Consider the following 21,681-nt stretch of genomic DNA (forward strand, 5'->3'; position numbering starts at 1 on the left):
TTATTGCACCTAATCTGAATTCATTTTTCTTTTTCTTCCAACATTCCAGGATTGATGGAGTGACACTTTTCTTTTTGTGGGAGTGATTTCTGTGCTGCATGTGCAGACAAATATGTGCAGGACAGTCTGTTCTCACGACGTTGGCACAGCAGAACGATGGGAACCGAATACCCCTGGGCTTTCTTGCGAAACATTTGTACTGACTGGCAAAGAAATTGTTCTCGATCTTTGAGATGGGATATTTACTCCGGTTTGTGTTTGTATCAGCATTCAACACATTTGATTTTCGTCACTGGTAGACGTGTCATTTGTTTGCCAAACAACAGTGTTGATCCTTTTTTTTCTTCTTTGGCTTAATTAAACCTTCAGTTATGATGAATTAGTACATTTTGTGGATCTAGTCTATATAATAATATGAAATGATGACAAAAGAACATGCCTTATACTCAGTGAGGAGACTCTGAAAAGCACCAATTTTACTCATTTCTGAAATATATGTAAGGCTGTGTCACACAGCCAACACGTACATTTTGCACATATAAAACATGCAATGATACGTAATCCAGAAGAGTTTCTTGGGTTTGGCGATGTGCGCAGATCTTTACGTAAATTCGGTTTTGAGCTGTTCAAAGGTTTTGGTCAGTTGAGAATGACAGAGTTTGTTTAATTTACCTAGTTTACACGCAATTATTACAAAATGATTACACAAATTGCACACAATTCTGCAAGATCCATTCGCAAATTTGTGGCCTTCCACACATGTACCACCGATGTATAACTTTTATGTCGCATATACGGCACACATATGTTTACATTACGTAACTGACGCACAAAGAGCCCAATATTCACGCACGGTTCACGTTCTACGTTGATTTATGTACTCTTTGGGTGGTTTATTCCTACTTCTGTGGTTTCAAGATCACATGTTATCCACGTTTATTCACATACGACTAACTTTCATCTGTGCAATATGCGCAAAATGTATGCAGCAGCTGTGTGACACGGCCTTCAGTTCAAAGGCGGGGCTCAGGGACAACTGTCTGGGTCATGTGACCCCTTTGGATTGCATCACTGACCATATAAGAGAACTGGACTGAGTGCGACGTCCTCCTTAGAAAATGGCTTGCTTCCAACTCTAACCAAATAAAGATTTTTACGGACGGCACCGTGCTGGAGCCAGACGGCGTAAGTAAGCAGGGATTGGTCCAAATCGGTCTGAGTTGAAGCCACTGTTGCCAATAGTAAGTGAGCTTTTGGAAGTCCACACAAATGATTAAAGCCAGCACTGATAAACATTTCAAAGACCTAATTGAGTGATCCTATAAGAATTTAGATGCTGCCAAAATATGTACAGAATAGTGAACTCCAAACATCAGTCAGATTTTTGTTCGGCAACACATTAAAAGCTTCAAACTAAAGAAACTTTGTGATTTGAGTCCTTTGCAGAAATCTGCATGGAACCTGTAAAAAAAAAAAAAAAAAAAAAAAACCACTCACAACTTGCTAAAGCAAACCAAGAGTTGGTGAATATTTCTCTCAGGTTGTCACTTCAGCTCAGAGTACAGTACATTCAGGCTTTGCTTTTATTAGTGGAAAGCCTGCACTTGTCATTTGCTGTGTGCCGTTTTGGCAGTTGTTGGGTTACTGCTGAGTTGTGACCTGAATTTGAGTTTCAGACCACTTTGTAGCACGAAGGCCTGCAGACACTTACACAAACGCATTTAGGCAGGTCAAGAAGCAGCCGCTGATAGCACTGACCATCTCTGCGGCCATTACGCCACAATCGGAGTGCAGCCATGCATTTTTTCCACCCATTTATTTATACTCAGAAGCACCTGGTTCCTCCTTTAGCACACAAACCAAACACCACTAAAAAGGGCTGGAATTTCAAGAATAATCATAGGAAACGTGGCAACTGGTGTACATAACCCTTTTGCTATCCTAGGCACTTTAACATTGGGAGTTGGGTCATCTAGACCCACTAGACAGTGCTCTGAACCTTTCTTCTTCAATGATTTGTGAACCTCACTGGTGTCCATGGATTACATGAAATCTTTCCACCTTTATCCACCTTTGTCATGGTAGAACACGTCAAAGTAAGGGTGGGGTCATAGGATAGCACAAGGGTTAAAGAAACAAGGAAGATATGTTGACTTATAAATAGTTGGGTTCACAAGCCTCTTGTACTGAGTGACACTTCCTGAATTCAAGCTTTTTGTACATTTTTAACTCTCACATTTATGAGCAGGCTATAAAAAGTCAAGTCATGGAAAAACTCAAGAACTGTGTTTACTTCCAAAGCAAGTCCAGCATAAATCTGGTCAAGCACAGAAATGATGCCAAAATGTGGCAACGGTATCTGCTATAAAGGTGTTAAACAGTTTTAACTGTAGAGAAATGCTTAAGAATAACTTGATATTCAAGGAAAAAGGCAGCACACTAATAAAAACTACTTGAAAACACAAAGTCTGAATAGAGCTGTGAAAGAAAAAGCCTGGAGTAGGGGTGTGACGATAACTGCATCATCGCGGTGATGACCTCATTCACCGCACTTTTTTTTTTTTAAATATATATATTTTTTAAGTTCTGCGTATGGTGCGTGATTGGAACTATAATAAACACATTAAACACATTCATCTTTGCTGATAATTTACTTTTTCTGCTAGTCCTGTGTTCAGACTCTTCTTTCCATCAGACTGTTCTCTCCTTCATTCCCTGCACTGCGCCTGTCACTCCACCTTGTCGGCACGCGGCACGCTCCCTCTACTTACACACGGGCGCGTGGTTTCAGAAGCACACACACATCCTCATTCTACAACAGGAGTTTCCGTCTCACGAGGAAATACAACAAATTGACTGCGTTCTAATTATTAATTTCGATTGTATTAATTTCCATTACAAGCTGCAAGCATTCTTGAGTGCGTGACAGGATTTGGTGTGTGTGTGTGTGTGTGTGTGTGTGTGTGGGGGGGGGGGGTTATTACTGTTCTCCTTCACTCTGTAACATTAAACATGAACGCGCACTGTTAGAGTGCGATTAATATCACTACATGTTTTGTTTGGGAACTATTTTGTGCAGCGCAAAGTTACGTGTCTGTATAAACAAAGCCGGAGCCTCCTGCCCGGCGTTCTTCATGGGAGTCAGGCTTCATGGCTACCGGAAAGGTGACAAAGTGTCTGCAGTCTCGTTTATTACTGGGCAATATATAATATTCTGAGAAGATGTCTGTACCAGAGAGCACAGGTGAAACCTCGCGTGAAGCTCGAGAGCGGTCCACTGCAGAAGAATCAACACGCACCCCAACACACTTGTGTGCGCGCTTCTTCCTCCTACACAAACAGCGCGCTGACACACACACATAGTCATTCTACAACACCTATATAGTTAGTTCATTAGTTAGATAGGTAGTAGTTAGTTTTTACTGTTATTTGTTAATAAAGAATACTGCGTTGTAATTGTATTCATTTCCGACGCAGCCGCCGGGGGGATTTTGTGTTTTGTGTTGTTTGTTGTTTTTGGAGGGAGGTGCCCTGCGGTTAACCACAACACCGCGCCTCCTGCTGGTTCATCACTTGGTGATCAAAAATCCCACACCGTCACAGCTCTAGATATTCACCTAAAACGCCCATAACTCGACTGTTTTTTTGAATCAGCGAAGAAAGTTGTTTTCTACTAATGAAGAACAATTTCAGTTTCCTTTCCTTACAGGTCAAATGAGACAAAACTTGACAGACAGAAAGCTAAGTTATAGTAAAGCTTATAGATAAACCTATTATGTAAATACGTTTACATGTGTGTTGTGTGTTGTTCAAAAATTAAATAACGCTGCGGCCAAAAATTCGAAATAAATGTGATTTTGATTCACAAAGTCGCGCTTTGAATACCTCTTTGATACAATGCAAATTGATTCAGATAGCAAATTGTATGATTTATTTTTTACATCAATTTAGTTTGGTTGTTAAAAAAAGTGATTTGATAACTAATAGCGCCAACTTAACAAAGGAGGGTCATCTAATTAAATTCTTAGGTAATAAATCTACAGAAAAATAGACTTTTGACAATTAAAAAACTCTAAACAAAATCAATTCATAAAATTTTCCTTAAGCAATGTTGCATATAAATACAGCTCAATTTGATTTCTGTCTTGTTTGTGCAAGTTTTTTTTTTAACCTTTTACCACATTTTTTTTCCTCAAAAGTCTGTCAAAACATTGTCAATTATTGGCCGATCCCGGTGAAGAACCATCAATGTTTACGACAGCGATTTCTTTAGAATCAGTACCGTAATTGTGTCAAACCAAGTTGGATCTTTGGATATTTAGTGAACTATAAAATTGTTGAAAAAGAGGAAAATATTGGTTTTCACCTAGAGTTGTCTAAATAGTTGTATGAGTCAGCAACAAATTTTAGAATTAGTATAAGTGACTGCACACCGGCCGCATCACAGCGGACAAGCTAGAGTGGGATGAGGCTCGATGTGAAATCCTGAAGGTGTGCACATCCCGCAAACCTTGCTCCAGGCTTTTTCTTTTATAGCTGTGTTCCAATATGAAAGTCTTGATGTCATCGAATTCCGGCCGGGCAAAAAAAGGGCAAAAGTATTTCTCCTTCTTGATCATGTTTACAACGGTTGGTACTTCCGTGTTTTGAAAAGGACACAACCTACATGTCACTACCAAATCTGAGTTCCTCATTGGTCTCAGTTAAGCGTTTAGCTTTAGCTCCAGCGCGCAATCAATGCACGCCCAAGTAGTACTTGGAGCACACGACCAGACTTAAAAACCTGCGTAGCGACACTTGCATGCGAGCGTTTTGAAAGTGCAAGCCTGAAATTCAGTCATTAACTTACCAGAATCAGCTTTATTGGCCAAGTATGGTGCAAATACAAGGAAGTTGGTTTCGGTGTCTAAGCTAGGTATAAAAAGGTGTAAAGGGGGTAAACACAAAATAGGATAAATAATAATAAAAATAGTAATATGAAGATAGATATAAGGATAAATAAACTTCACTAAATAATAATGCAACAGTACATTTATCATTGAAAGTGGCAGCTTAAGACACAAGTCAACGCAGGCGGTGTGAACCAGGCCTTTACCTAGAAGTTTGAGCAAAACACCCCAAATATATAATGGAAGCAGTCATGGGTGTTTCAATCCTGTAGAGATCTTAGACTTTTCAATCGGAGGTGTTGTCCAATGACAGCCAATTGGAGACAAAATGGAAAAAAAAACCCTATTAAAGTACATTTTTATAAAAATAAAAGGAATAATCAAACTTTTGGCAAAATATCTTTTGAGTTCAAATACGTGTCATAAATCAGTTGGTATGTTCATGCAAGTATTGGGAGCAGTCATATGTAGCCGCGGAGTCGAGTCCAATCCATCACATACTTTCTAATACCAGACAATACAGCTCCTTCCTACTGTTCAGTCATTCACGCTTCTGGTTTTTCTATCTACAATATCGTTTTTCGAACCTTCCATTCTGCCGTCCAATGGTTGCTCCGAGTCAAGTTGATAGGAATAATTTTCTGAACTGAAGGATTGTAAAAACAGGCAATGCTCAGCCATATTTGACATTATTTTATGAGTTCTTTGTTATGTTGCCTTAGTTAACCATCAATGAAAACAATTCCAGTCTGGGCTCCATGTGTGCGTGGAGTTATTTTAACGGCAATGTGCTAAAAGTCGAAAGATTGCCTGCACAGACGAAAACAGTATGTGCTTTGGAAACACTCTTGGCTTTGTCTTAGGAGCATCTAAGGACATCGCCTCAAGTGTCCTCCTGCTGATGGGTTTAAAATACAAACTGGACGAGGAGCGCATGGCAGATGTGGAGGGCTGGAAGGAAGTTGGTGGCTCTTCAGCAACAAATTTACCTCCCAGCTTTGGCTGGATAGAGGTGAGATTGAAGTGAACTGTAATGAATAGCTGGAAACCCTGAGAAGACTTTGGTTTTGAAAGCCTGAGTCATCTGAATCCCTGTTCATGCATTCCTTAGTGTCTTTTGTACAGGGAGGCAATGAAAGACTTAAGCAGCAATTTCTCAACTGCCAAGTTCCGACAAAAGGCCTACATGGACGCTCTGATGCATCTGTATTTATGAGGTCTTTGCTTTGGTTGCAGACAATTTTTCATGCAAACATCAGTGTTACCACTGTTAGAGCAAGTCGAAGCATTTCACGCATCACAGCCACTCTGTGTGCCCCGTGTATGCCATTCCTTACTGAAACCCTTCCCCTCTCGCATGACCTCACTCACAGCTGGACAGGGCACACGGATGCTCGTACAGAACTCCATGACTGCAGCACGAGAAAAGACAACCAGTGGGGGAAATAAGAGACGGCTCTGACCGGCAGGACATTTGACAGGGATGAGTGAGTTTCCATCAAACCTGGGGAATGCCCAAAACATGGAGGCTAAACCTTAGGGTCATTGCTGGATTTAGGTGGTGGGAATCATAATTTCAGCATTTTTATTATTTCTGTATCTAAGAAACATTTCCTTTTAAAATAATGATTAAAAAACATCTTGTAAACTCAGAGCTTTTCTTGGTAGTTTTTAGGGCATTTTATTTATTTTCTATGGTGACATAGTTTTAAAGAGTACAAGGGACCAGAAGCAGGTAAATAGAAACTTTACTCAAATTATTAAAAAAGAAGAAAAAAAAAAGACATAAAAAAACATTGCAGAGCAGAATGATCACAGAATCTAGATACTAAAACGGATAATATTGACCAAAACAAACTGACAAGGACGTAGTTTTGTTAGTTCTCTAACCACATACTAATCAGACATTTCCTGACTAGATGTTTACAAATTTTGGTAATTTGTGCCTCTTTTAGACAGTCCCCCCCCTCCTCTTTCCGAAAAACAATTACCTGTGACATTTATTCCTCTACTTTTTCCTTCTCAGGAAGTCGGCTTGCACAAATACTGAAGTGAAGTGCACCAGAATTCATTTGCAAACCATGGTTAAGAATAGCTGCCATACTTGCTAAGACTACGGTTGCACAACTACAGGGGCTGCAGAGGTTTTAAGACAAATGTAACATTTTACAGTGACTGGACGATTTTTTTTTGACAGCGGGCAGTGGGCGCTCGAGCAACATTTCCAGCTCACACTATGGCAGTCCAGTGACAGGCAGCTTCACAGAAATTGATTGAAAGGAGGGGCTCCAAGATCCCGAAAATCCTCTTGATGATCAGCCACGTTCTGATTGCCTCTCTCTAGCCCCACCCCCCCTGCCCCTGTGCTACCGTCCCACCGCAACTGGGACATTGTAAGAAATTGTACGGCAGCAGCCCGGGCACTCGACGATGGCTGTTGGCATAGGCCAATGATCAGACGTCAATCTGGCAATCCCGGCCACCGTGGGTCCATGAGGGAAGACGGCATTGATGTTGCCCAAAACACATCATGTGTCTTGACAAATTGCGGGTGATGCTGAGACGAATACAAACAAGACATAACATTGTGCTTGCTGCACTACTCATAGAAGAAGGGCAACGCACAAAGAAAAGTAGAAGTTGTTGGGTGAGGCCGTAGATGCAATGCGGAGTGTTGCTTGGACAGTAAACATTTTTTTTACCTGGAGGCTGACAGACGGCAGCACTTGATATAGACGGCCGCCGTCTGGAGACATGTACACATTGTCTAATCAGATTTATGACCACACCAACGATTTTTCAAGAATATTGGGCGGTGGGAGCTATTCTTGAAGATTCTGCCGATGATTCCTACAACACGGTGGTATTTGTATTTGTGACCATAGCATCAATGTAGTGGACTGTCCTTGTTTTTGCTTGTGTCCCTGATTATCAACACTATATTCTGGTCTGGTGCTTGACTCATATTTTGATTCTGTTTTAATTAATCAATTCATACATATACATATGTATTTTATTTTTTGACCAGGTTGGACAAATATTGATTAAAATACTAGAATTTAAACATTTTTCTAAAACAAACTGACCTTAAACGTAAAATTTAGATCTTTAACTCTTTTTGAGGAGTTCTCACCCCATCTAGAAATCCACAATCACACACCCATGAACACTTACATCCATACAATTTAGAGTAACCAATTAACATATGAATCTTTCCCACAAACATTGCAATTAAAAGTTAAATATGTCTCTTCAAATTTTGATTGAGTCCATCAATACTTTTCCCCGAAAGCTCAATCCTCTTCTATAAATAATGGCAACTTTAACAGCTTTTGTTGCTTAAATTGTTAGACTAGACCACAAACTAAACAAAGGTCTTGAGCTATAAAAAAAAAAAAAATTGTAAAAAATCTTTTGCTATATTAAATGTATTAACTTCTGACAAAAACAAGGACCAAAAAACATTCTATATATGCTAAAAGTAATATATCTAATGCTAATAATGCTTAATATTTCTTGAATATTATTCAGAAAATACTGTTACCATCCTGACACTTAGGAAAAAGTAGATTATTTGATTACAAAAGGCCAACAACCCAATGCTATAACGCCAGCCTAGAAGATGGCCAGCTTCCATTATATGCACCGATTATATAGTGATTTGTTTGGGCAGTATGAGAGGAGCTGGAAAAATAAAAGGCATTATAGTGTCCATTATACTGAGACCTACTACAGTTAATTTGACCCCATATTATGGGATTGTGAATCATGGTGAATCCTGATGGTTTTGTTTGTTAGGGCATCATCACACCAATTCACATCAGTTATGAGGTCACAAAAAATTTCCTCTAGACTTATAAAGAAAGAAAGAAATTAAATAGGTCGTGGTCACTCAAGACGTTTCAGAGGCCAAAAAGCTGCAAATTATGAAAAGCCTGTCACATAAACCTCCCATCAAGGGTTATGCTTCTGAAAAGATCAAGCTGCTGCTCGCATGTGACGGGTGCTTTTGCTGGAAAAGATTAATGACTCCGACGGCTGCACTTGTACCACGCTGCTCGATGACTAACGCCATCTGGACACTCAAAACAGTGAGGCACACCGTGTGGTTTCTGTTCTATTTCAGACAAAGGGACAAATGGCTCAAAAGAATATGTCAGTTTCCATGGCAGCATATCTGTCTGCATTAAACCACTAGGATGTGAAAGTATTACTATGGTTACAAAATGACAAAAATGTGCACTTGCCCACTTGTTGCTATTATGTTATGCATTCTTATTGACTCATGCTCAAAGATTATAAGAAATTAGCAAGTTACAAAAAAACAAGAATAAATTGTGAAACCGCTTTCATTCAGGTGGTCTCGGTTCGTTTTCAATCGGACGGAGCTTCGGTTCGCTCCGAGTTTCCTCAGTCTGAATGTAATCCGTTCTTGGAGAGAAACAACTGAACCAAAAAGGCCACCGTAGCCAGCAGGGCTGTCACTAACGGTTATTTCAGTATTAAATTAGTCAATGATTATTTTCCCGATCAGTGCAAATTTTTTTACCACAAAAGGTTGATAGTACTGTTACCCAGTCTGTGGAGGTTCGCGTCATGTATGGAACTGCTAATGCTTGACGTGTTACTTGTATAGGTTATAAAATTCAGTTTAACCTTGTAAAAGACAAGAAGTTTAAGGTTCCAGGTAAGGCACATACTAGCATAAAAAAGACATAATTGGCTCATAAGCTATATGATCCCTGCACTAAATCCTTGTCTAGACTTCCCATAGAAATAATAACCAAAAACATTTTTTTTTTAACATGGGTTCTACCATATTGCAATTAGTGAGCAGTAAAAGAATTTTTCTCCATTCGTTTACAAAAGTGACTAAGGTGGTAGCCAGGGTGCAGCCCCCCCAATCCTGTCTTTAAATCCATTCTCTTCAACCATTGACAGAAGGGATGCTCTGTGTCAGTGTTGAAGCCATCTCTGCGGTGGACTGGCTCCTCCCCAGTCTACAATCAATGGTCTGATCACGCAATCTTTTTAGTCCTGTCCAGCAACGCAGCACTGTGACCAATCGGGGACCTGAATTTAGCAGTGACAAGTGGATTGCGTCGGCTTCAAAACAGGGAAGTACCAACCGTTGTAAATATGTGAAATCCTGACAATAATAATTGCGGTTTGTGTCCGGTCGAATATGACTCCAAGACGGACATTTATACAAAAACAAGCTGTGAAAATAAAACGTCTGGAGCAAGATTTGCGGGATTTTCCCCGCTTTGATTCGGCGGACGAGCCCCAATAAATAGTAAATATACAAAAGAGAAAGAATCTTCACCTTGTTGCTACTTGCGTCTGTGGTGCCATGGTCCGGTGTGTCCCACACGGCTAGACGTGCATTCATAAAAACCCTGTTAAGTGCGTTCTTGAACGCTCCACATGCGGCCGGTGTGAATGCAACATGAAATGTATGTTTGTGTCGTTTTCTTCTATGGTTGAGGAAGGGCTATACCGCCTCCAAAGGTTCCTGTTGTGTTGATCCCAATGACTTTGTGGCTGTGGTACCCTTGAGCAAGGCAGCTGGAGCCCGTGAGCTGTTAGAATTTTATAGGGGAGCTACCAGGTATCTGAGTGAAAGTAAATGAATGTTAATTGTGACTGGAAAATTCACTTTTACTAGAGTTTTGTAGTTTTAAACAAAGAGGAAAACGTTTCTGGATTTGTTCGTTCATTACCAAACATATTATGACTCAACATATCACTCAACCGAAAGCCGAAGAATGCTCTTTCATTTGTTACAAAGCCTTTAATCCCTTTAATAAATCTGACAAAACCGCAATGACTTTGGCCCCGAGGAAAGTCTAAAGGAAGACGCATAAGAACCTCTCCTTTAAAATATACACTTATTTATTTTAGCTTTAACCCACAAGAACCCAGATCCATTTGTTCTTAAAAATACAATTGTGTGTATTTTTCCACAAATCAAAGTTGACAACAAAACCTCTATCTGATATTTATCTGTTAGTATATCACCATGGGCTCTTATGGGTTAAGAAAGTTTTTATATTGAGATTTCAAATGCTTACTTTCAGAAAAGTCCAGAAATCTTTTAAGCTTGTTTGTGTTTTCAGGGAAAAATGCCATAAAAGTGCCCAAAAAACCCTTTAATTTGACACGCAACAGCAAACTATTTTGCAGATTTCGCCATTATCAGTAAGGTTTGCAACATTCTGCTATCTTGGGATGATGTCTGCAGATAGCAAAGGAAGCTTTCAGAGGAGCACATTCCTACTTGGCTTTTTCCACGTTGGGCTTTTACATCGGTTTGTTTTTCTTCCCCTTCTGAGTTGCAGCTGGTTTTAAATGACCCTTGAAGAGATTTCGTGCCACAACGCTGAATGAGAGGAATGTTAAAGTAGTCTCTCTTCTACAGGTCGGATTCATGGCCGCATATACCGCTCAATACCATAATACTGCATTCCTTTTACCGACTTGAAACCTTCTCAAAGTCAACATCTGCATGTAATTACTGACCACCGTGGCTTGTCAGCTAGTACTGATAGTGTGGCTTGTGTGTGTGTTGTTGTCATACACAATAGAAATAAACGGCCATCTGTTTTTAGACTTTCTGAGATGGAAAGTCGCCAATTTACAACAGGTCTCTTTATAGAGGTTGTGTAATCCGATTCAAAGTTGTTTTTCACTTAAAAGAAAAAAAAAAGTAGGCTTTGAGTGTAAATCAGGTTATTGCGTCATGGACTCCACTGCAGAAGGTCACACGTGTGGGGAGAGCACTGGGTTGGTTTTGAGGGGAAACAGTCAAGGGATCAGGTGCCTAATTCAACATGAATGAAACATTGATTTCATCTGGATGCCCAACAAAAAGAGTCCAATGAAGGGAGGAGGCAAGACGGAAAACAAACTAGTTTTTCCCCAAAGAAAGCGGAGACTAACGCAAACCAGGTGTGGAACTAAGTAACTGAAACCTCATGGGACACGTGGATTGTGGTTTTTCACCATTGAACAGTCAGAACTGCATGAAATGACTTCTTAGTACTTAGGATTCTATTAATTTATCCCCCAAAAAAGGGATTTTATGATGACTGTTAAACAGTAGAGATCCCATTTCTACATTTGTCTATTTTATGATCATTTTTGTTTGGTCTGATTACAGGAAACATCCCAATTCTAAGCTAACTGCAATCATTTACACTTTTGACCAAAAAAAAAAAAATGGTGCATAGGTTGACAAAACATTTTTATGGTAACAAGGCATTAGTGTAAAACAGTTCAGAAAAAAGACCCAACAGTAAACGTTCACTAAGGTTGTGCGGCTTTGCGTTTAATGAGGACTTGTTGGCTCAGTGACAAGAACTCATTCTGAACAATCCACACACACATACTGCACATACAAAGACACACACACACACACCCACACACACACAGACACACTCTCCAATCATTAGCAAGAACATCAAAATCCTCCAGAAAACCACCTTTAATTAACATTATATGAAAAGCCTGCAGCAATAACGCTAATCACGTAATCATTACATAAGCAGAAAGAGCAAAGGAAATCAGGTGTATGCTAAAAGGGTAGAGGGAAGGTCCTGTGCTGGTTTGTGTGTTTACTGGAGGAAAGCAATCTGTACATGGACTAACGACCGCGGATAACATGCAAAACCTGAATGTTTCTCATCTGTCACTCCTAGACCAGGTAATGAAGGCGTCACACCTGTGAGTCCAACACAGAAATAGTAACAGTTTAGTTACATTTACGATGTTTAATTCATTTAACAGAACCGGTCTCCATTACTCTCTATTACTATTAAAGATTTTAGGAGTTTATGTTTGTTACATTGAGATAAAAAAAAACACAATAAGATAAATTGTCCTGCTTAGCAATGTAAAATGTTTGTGATAAAAGTGCCTTAGGAACCCATAGAGCCAGAACAAACAGGTTAACAGTCGGAATGCCTCTCCGTTTCGGTTCATACCCAGCAGTTATCGTACTGACTGACAGGTGAAAGCTCGTAAATGTCATCACCCGAGACTTTGCCAAATTTATGGCTCTCCTAGATCACTGAAAACTGATGACTCACTATCCTTAAAAAAAAAACCCTCTAACTCATTGACAAACCCCAACAGGAACAGAGTGGGGACTTTCAAAATCAAATTTTAAATCACTAATCAGATGGACAAAGCTATTTTATTGATCACCTACAACTGGCTTATATCCACCAAACCTTTGCTCCACGCAGAAAGGGGAAGTTTGTACCTCAGTAAAAAGTGTCTTTCACGTCTTAAATCATCCTCTTCACTTGGGCTGCAACCAATTGCGACAAATTGTGTTGCTGGAATTTTAAAAGTCTAAAAAAGTCCCACTCTACCCTTGAAGCTAGGGACACACTGGACATTCAGCAACAGGCTAAATAGGGGTTCTTGAATGGCAGAATATCCCATGGTGTTGACGCTGAACAAGCGGGTAGGGGCTTCCCCTTCTTCTTTTTCTTCTGTTTACTGACATACAGCATGTCGGCTGCACTACAGTTGGAAGAGGTTAGGTTCCAAACGTCTAAGAGATGCAAATATCGTAAATCTCGTTCCAGGCTAGAGCTGTGACGGTGTGGGAATTTTGATCACCGCTGAGATGAACCACCAGGGGGCGCGGTGTCGCGGGGGTTAAATATTGGGGGTGCGTGTTGATTCTTCTGCAGTGGACCGCTCTCGAGCTTCACGCGAGGTTTCACCTGTGCTCTCTGGTACAGACATCTTCTCAGAATATTATATATTGCCCAGTAATAAACGAGACTGCAGACCGGTAGTCATGAAGCCTCACTCCCCTGAAGAACGCGGGGCAGGAGGCTCCGCCTTTGTTTATACAGACACGTAACTTTGCGCTGCACAAAATAGTTCCCAAACAAAACATGTAGGGATATTCATCGCATTCTAACAGTGCGCGTTCATGTTTAATGTTACAGAGTGAAGGAGAACAGTAATAACCCCCCCCCCACACACACACACACACAAAATCCTGTTGCGGACTCAAGAACGCTCGCAGCTTGTAATGGAAATGAATACAATGGAAATTAATAATTAGAACGCAGTAAATTTATTCGTATTTCCTCGCGAGACGGAAACTCCTGTTGTAGAATGAGGATGCGTGTGTGCTTCTGAAACCACGCGCCCGTGTGTAAGTAGAGGGAGCGCGCCGCGTGCAACGTAGAGGTAGTGAGAGCCGCGCGCCAACAAGGTGGAGTGACAGGCGCAGTGCAGGGAATGAAGGAGAGAACAGTCTGACAGAAAGAAGAAAGAAAGTCTGAACACAGGACTAGCAGAAAGAGGACATTATCAGCAAAGATGAATGTGTTTAATGTGTTCATTATAGTTCCAATCATGCACCATATGCAGAACTTCCACAAAAAAAAAAAAAACCTTGTGTTTAGAAGATTAATGAATGAATGGCTGCATCTTTAAGGCTTTTTGCGATTTCTTCCCAAACAATGTAGTGAAGCTTTTTACACATTTTGTTTTTTTTGCTGTCGCATTTACCTAAAAATCCATCAATTGGGTTGATTTTTTTGGTTTGACCTTCGTCTGTGTCTTCCAGGGGGATTTCACCTGGAGCAGCCTGTCGGGCCGGACTGTTCGCCTCACGCCAGTTGCCATCCAGAGCCTGTCTGAGCTGGAGAGGGCCAGGCTGCAGGAAGTGGCATTCAACCGCTTAGTGCAAGACTACGACCTGGGATGTCAGATCACCATGCCAAAAGGTAGGAGCATGTTTTGTTTTGTTCCAACTAAAAGACCAGAGTCATCTGCAAAAAATGTTGTTTGTAGCTTTTAAATGGGTGGGATTCAACACATTCCAGATAACATCAGACCATAAATGCGACTTTTAATGAGGACAAAATGTGCCTGTTATTGACTTCTAACCAAGGCTTGTGATACAGACTGATGCCTAATTCTTTCAAGTGTCCCATAAAACCAAGCTAATGCTCTGACCACAACCCTCTGTCATTTCTACAGTGGATCTTTAAGTCCTAAATAGTCCGCGTTTAGGGAAGTTTTGACAACACATGACTTCAGATGTGACAGTTTGCAGAGGAACTGGGTGCTTCCTGTTTGACATGGTATCTTCTGACCCTCCTTCTCAAAGTGACATGCGACTTTTTCCACTGTAAGCTGGGCGTAGTCGGCCTTCTTACAAGTACTTAAAAAAAAAAAAAGTTCTAAGGAGAAAAAAGAAGAGGGCTTTTATGTGCATTTGGTCTAATCCAAATACCAGCTTAATAACTATGTTTACTTTTTTTAAAGCAGGTGATTATGCTAGAAGGCTTTTGGAAAAACGACTAAATTAGATAAATGAATCCAAACCCGGCCCACGGGAAGAGAAATTTGCTGTGGAACTACAGGAGATGGTGGGTTTTCCACCATTGTAGAAAGGTAGAGTGTTTGAGGGGTTGTTTTTTTTGCTATGAAATCTTACACTTCTCTCAAACAAACAGAAACACCTTGTGGTAAGGTTCACTTTTAGAATCGTTAAGCATGATCCAAACAAGTGAAATGTCAAACTGTTTAAGGATGATGCCATTTAACTTAATACTTAGGTTTTAAAAACCGATCTTTAGTTACAGGTCCTATGCAAACGTTTTTAACCCCTTCTTGCCTGAAATAATTTGTTAATTTTATCTTCTGCATCGGTTCCCAAGCCGTTCCCAAAGGTTTGACCAATCAGATACTAGTCATCCTTAGGATGCTCTGACTATTTGCAAAGAGATCACATATGCAGCTTCAACACCAAACATTTCTAATGGAATTAAATGTCTTGCTCTCTAATTGGCCATAAAACTCTACATCCCACTCAGCACATGACATTTTTGGAGACCTGGCTTTGCTAAATCCTCTAAACTGGAACTTGCAATGTTTTTCTTCTATCCTGGATGTTTGACTCGTCTCTCTGCTCCAACAAACCGGCTCGGACAGACAATACTTTGTTCATAGGACTAGATTTGCGCTTTCGTTTTTATAGCCATCGCTGTGGCGAAAGCTATCCACCTACAAAATAAAGTGTCACCGCAAGGTTTGTTTTGGCCTCTTGTCTGCAGGATTGCTGAAACCTCCCACCTCCCTAAAGATCTGGTCCTCCAGGCCCCACAGGATCCCACTCCCTCTAATGCTGACTTTGTTTAACTTTTCACTGTTGCAGTACACGTCCTGTGCAGCAATGACACCAACATCCACACTCAAACACTCTGCCAGAGCGCTTCTTTGTCTCGAGGAGGTCCCTCGGTGTTCACGCACATCATGTGCAGCGAGGGCAGTATTTGTTTCGCAGCACTGTATATCAGGGAGTGGGTGCCATAGCAGCAGCACAGTGCAGCCAATGGATTATCCAGGGCTCTGCATTCCAGCTGAAGGTTAAACCTCTCCCTACCATGATTTAATACGTACTTGTCTGTGTTGCTTATGAATTCCAGAGCCCCTGACGGCCGCCATGTGCTTGTGAGAGATATATTTCAAATGCGCACCACTGAATGTGCAAGTGTGATTGTGATTTCAGCAGCAACGCTCCTTCGTCTTCTACTTTTAAAAATATAATAAGAATTTCACTGAGGGCCGGGGTCGGGTTTTTCTGGCGTTTCTTCAAGAACTCAAAGCAGATTAGAGGCAAAAGGAACTGAGACAGTCAGAAGAGGGTGTGATGACAAGATGGCGGCAAAAGTTCCTCATATGGTGCAATCGACTGGTCTGGAGTGAAATTTGGGGAGGATTTCTGCCATACTTATGAATCCATGTGCGAAAAATCTGTACTATTTCCTCAATACGTCAATCTCCAAAGCACAACCTGCTTTTCTTTCTGGGATCTTGCGTACTCTCACTACTACGTCTCCAGTGTTTGGCTTCTCTTAAGGCTTCTTAACAGACCACAGACATAAATTAGTGAGATAATTGATCAGCAGCTCTTGAACAGCAGCTCTTTCAGATTTGTCAGAAATGGACACAAGGCGAAACCAAACAGACTCCCTGACGTAAGCCGCTAATACGTCCAAGAAGCGGACGGGGGGAGTGGGATAGGGTTTCCTGGGCCCCACGCTCTTGATGCAAGCTGACAGAAACATCTGGAGTTCAAGCTGGGGTTGCAAAACCAGCGTATCAAGGCTAAGACAAAAGATGTGTTGAAGAGTTGGTTTTGGACTCCAAAGACATAAGAAGCAAAGTGATGGGACGATAACAGATGTGGTTGAAGAGGCTGACAACTCAGCCAACAAAACCAAAGGTCGAAGACTTGAAAGCTCTTCCTGATTCCTAATCAGCGAAAAAAATGTCCTAATGCATCCCTTTTGTGCGAAATTGAATTTCTATGCAAATGCTTTCCCCCTCGATCCATACTTCCATGCTTATCGTCCTCGTCGATACATTGAAGTAGTGATAACCGTGTATGGTGTTGTGAAACTCACCGTAACCAAAAAAAGACAAAGTAAAGAGAAGCTTTCGACACGTTGGGAAGTTTTGACAGCATCGATGATTGAATGTGTTTTGCTTGTAATTTTATGTGGTAGCTGCGAATATTTCTGACCCGCTTGCTCGGTTAAATGGAGCTGCCCCCCCAAGTGGCTAATTTATGCCTGCATTCCTGACATAAGCTTATTAAATATAACAAGCCAGATAAGACACTGCAGTAATGGAAACCATTTGTTTGAGATGATTTATTGAGTTTTTCTTTGAACCAGATGGACAGAAGAGGAAAAAGTCTCTGAGGAGAAAGCTGGACTCTCTGGCCAAAGAGAAAAGTAAAGACAAAGGTAAGTGTGTTGCTTTTTTTTTGCTTCATGGTTTCCTCCTTTGGAGCAGGTAAGCTCAGAATAAAAAAGGGGGCTGTGATGGTTAAATGTAGCATCCTTGGAGAGACTCCTTGTAAGGGGACAGAAACAGTCGCTGTGCAGCAATAAACAAACAGCACATTTGGCAGAAAGCAACAACAATCGAAGCCAAAAATGAAAGAGACAGCGGCTGGAAACCAGTTTGAATGGAAAGTTCCTATTACAGAATTTTACATTGCAAACATAGACGCTTGCTTTCAACTCCCGCCAACACGGAGATGCACCATTTTTATAGAATGTGGAAAACATAAACCAGTGCAATGCTCTCACTTTTTAATGCATAAATATTTGATTAGACTAAACCAAATAAGTAGAGTGTCCCTCGCTTTATTGTAGTTAATCATTTTTACTTTGCGGGTTTTGTGGTACAAATTTGTATACTTCTATCAATTTTTTTATCAATACTTTTTTAACAGTGCAGTGTGATCTGCGTCCTGATTGGCTGCAGACCTTTGTCAATAAATCTCCTTCATGCCGCGTCTCCTGTACAGAACCTGTTCAGTTGGTCAAATCTACGCAACTCTTGGATCTCGAACAGACCTTTGACTTTATTCTATAATCCTTTAGTTTTATATCGAGGTTTGAACTTTGCGAGTTTAAACAAGAGAGAAAAATGTGAAAATGTTCATGCCTGTCTGAGAAAAGTGTGTAGTGAGAGGTTTTACAGCCTTAAAACATCTCAAATAATTGTGAAAAAATAAAATGTACTACTGTGTTGACTTTGTCTATCGTGGGTTAGTCTTAGTACGCAACTCCTGTGATAAACGAGGGACCTAACTGACTTCAAACCTAATTCTGATGGGAAGTTGTCAACGTTTTCTGAGTATTTTCCTATTCAAATCATTATGAATGAGCAGACAAGAAAGGCTGTTGGAAGAGATCGTATTTGTGACGTAGAAAAATACGTTTTGAGCCACAAGCTCCCTGCTCCGCTCCATTCTGAGGCATCGAGACGACTAGATCCGCGTAGGTCTATGTTTTCCTCGTCTGTTGGGCTGGGGGTGTGAGGGGCTGTAGCTAACGGGAGTTAAAAAAAAAAGAGCTCACAGTTATGGGTGATGAGAAGGGGAGGCGGGGTTGCTCCCAAAGACTTGCATCAATAGATCGGACTTGAAGGAAGGAATATAAGGCCTAAAAAGGGATAAACTGCATTCCGGTTGGAATTAGAGTTTATGAATCTGCATGACTTCCAGGAAATCCCCTTAAATGTTCATATCTTTAGTTAAGAGAAAGAAAATGCAAACAACAAGGGTTGCATCTCAGTAAACAGTGACCAACTTCATACGTGGCAAGCAAATTCCTAAAGACTTTCAACTGCTCCGTTCAATTTCAATTTGTGCAAATATTTGATTCAATGCAGCATAAAATATTTGTTGTACCAACAAAGTATCCCTGTTATATTTTAACTGTTTCAGATCTCCAGTAAATATCCAGGGAAACCTGTTTCCTTACTGTACAAATGACAATAAACCCCTTTGAATCCTTTGGTAGAAAATTGCTAACAGTTACACCACCAGTAAAACCAGCCGTTTAGATCAAATTCTCACCGACCACAACCCAGTAGGAGCTACAAAGTCTCACATCACCCTTTGGAAAAGTACAGCAAAGCTATTTTTTTATTTTATTGTTACTTTTATGATACAATTAATGAACTATTGTGTCGTTGAAATGAATAAAACAAACAAAAAGAGGAAAAATTGTATTTTGTCTTCTGAGTATGAAATAGTGTATAACTTTTTAGCCAAAAAATGAGTAAACTACATTTATATTAGAGCTAACTCAATCACCCTTACCATATTGAAACTTTAATGTGCACCTAAAATCCATTGATTATTTTCAAAAATACACAGTCCGCCTTATTATCTGATGCCCTTAATGTACAAATTATTGTGGTGCTTGAACATGCTTTTGTTGACACATGGCGCTCAAAACTCTCAAATTGTTTTGACGGATCTGACATTTGATGGATAGTCGGCATTTAAAGGCGCCTGTAGTCAGGCGGGTACTGCGCTCCAATTGTGAATGAGTTAAAGTTTGTTTTGTTTCGCTTAATGCACCTATGGTCCAAAAGAATGACAAAACGTTTTATTTTTCTTCAACCAAAGAGCCACAAAGGAGGTTAAAGAGCCAGATGTGGCTCCAGAGCCTCAGACTCCTGATTTTGGTGGGTTTTTTCTCCGTCGTTCAACAACAATACCCGTTTCAAGAGTCTTACAGCAGATTCATTCTAGATGCGTCCTTCATGCTCCAGCTGGATAAATACAGGCTTCATGTTTATGAAACAAAAAAAAAGCTGTCAAGTTGGGCCCTTAGGCAATGGGTCACAGTGAAACTGTGAGTGTTGGAGGCACGGGTAAGTGGATTCACCCCCCCCCCTCCTGAGCCCAGAAGGCCCAGAGGTACCGGTGCTGCAAACTGCAAAGAGGAGTTTCATTTTCTCCAAAGATTCCTGCACTGCTGTTCACTTTGAAGTGGGCTTAGTCCTTTCTCAGCAAGAGACGCAGATCGAAAAGCTAGCCGAGCATAGCTGAGTTTTTACAGCCGAAAAGATGTCAGCGCGGGGTCGAAGGCAAGGATGGAGAGCAGATCTCCACCCATCTGTGTCTGGTAAAAGACGAAAAATTGCACAACTTTTTGGGGGTTAGAGGACGGCAACATGAGCCAAGAGAGACCGTCTTGAAGAACAAAAAGGTCCACTGTGGGCCTGCAAAGTGGAGGTTTGACCGAAAATCAGACAGATCGATTTGGTTTAGCTGTGGACTCATCCGTGAAATTCAATGCATTGCAACTGCGCCGCCCATCATGCCAACGGCGTTGAGCGTTGTAGTGCATGTGTGGCCTGTGTGCAGAAAAAAAGCCATTGTGTCGTAGTGTTAGCGGTCATGTGGTTGGCGAACCGCAGCCTTTCATTTGTGGTTGTGGAATGCTTTCCCTCTCCCGCTTCCTCCGTCTCAGTTACACACTCTGCCGCTGGATGTTTTCTCTCAGCTGTTGGCCGGGCCCAGGAGATTATGGACTGTTCAGTGCATATCCTGTGATAACCTCAATGATGTCACGGCACCCCCCATAGGAGGCCCGTCCGCGTATGCAACTTTGACTTTTGACTCAACTTTGACCGTTTTAACCTTAAATATACAACTTTTCCTTTCATCACTATGTAGGCTAATAGAACAAAAGGCTCAGGAAAGTACCCGTATTTACTCTTGAGAGTGGAAAGACTTAAAAATAACTTCACTGGCGAGCTCGACATTGCTCAGGGCTATTTTAGTCAGAGGCACTAGAATTAGTGGGCTGTTGCAGTTGTGGTGTCTTATTTTGGAAAACAGATGGGGTGCTTTTATTGTGATGGAGAGCTTTAACTGGCATGACGAACATGCCCTCTGATGTTTTGACTGTTTTAGTGTAAAAACAGCCAAGCTGTAACAGATGCCGTACAGATATATGTTGGAGGTCTTATTTTAACTCTTTTTTTTTTTCTTCCGTCTCTTGCAGAGTTCGTACCACAGGCGTTCAGTATACCCCTATCTCAGGTCATAGCCAATGACCGAGCACACAGGCAGCGTCAGGACAGTTACCGTTTCGACTTGCCACAGCGGGAGGAGCAAAAGGACTCTTCTGACCTCGTCTCGTCCATTTTACAGGTCTTTAACCTGATGTGTTTTAGGAGAAACTGGATTCCGCTTGCCAATCCGCCCCCAACTCTTGGGTGTTCCCTTTTGCAGTTTGCCACCAAGAGGCCATCGAACAAGGAGCTGTCCAGCAGCAACTCTTCTCTGAGCTCCACATCAGAAGCCAACGAGTCTACGTCACCCAACACCCCCGAGTCTGCACCTCGAGCCCGCAGGAGGGTCAGGCGCCACCTTCCAGTTCACCGACTCCATCCCAGAATACAAGCAGGAGGCGGTTTTCACTCATTGGATTTC

The 21,681-nt window shown here is 41.1% G+C and overlaps 2 protein-coding genes across 5 annotated transcripts in view; one reads left to right on the top strand and one right to left on the bottom strand.

Annotated features, from left to right (window-relative positions):
- Positions 1 to 21,681, bottom strand: part of LOC101160633 (MSL complex subunit 3) — a 205,771-nt gene that overhangs the window by 79,120 nt on the left and 104,970 nt on the right. The window lies entirely within an intron of this gene.
- Positions 1 to 21,681, top strand: part of LOC101160392 (rho GTPase-activating protein 6) — a 98,894-nt gene that overhangs the window by 66,436 nt on the left and 10,777 nt on the right. For all 3 annotated transcript variants that reach the window (XM_023965744.2, XM_023965745.2, XM_023965748.2), the window contains exons 2-5: positions 14,488 to 14,647; positions 17,609 to 17,680; positions 21,251 to 21,399; positions 21,481 to 21,606. In XM_023965744.2, coding sequence (XP_023821512.1) covers positions 14,488 to 14,647; positions 17,609 to 17,680; positions 21,251 to 21,399; positions 21,481 to 21,606 — 507 coding nt within the window. The remainder of the gene's footprint in view (positions 1 to 14,487; positions 14,648 to 17,608; positions 17,681 to 21,250; positions 21,400 to 21,480; positions 21,607 to 21,681) is intronic.

The sequence above is a fragment of the Oryzias latipes genome, chromosome 2 (assembly GCF_053564925.1).
Source record: "Oryzias latipes strain Hd-rR chromosome 2, Olatipes_Hd-rR_3.1".
NCBI classification, from domain to species: domain Eukaryota; kingdom Metazoa; phylum Chordata; class Actinopteri; order Beloniformes; family Adrianichthyidae; genus Oryzias; species Oryzias latipes.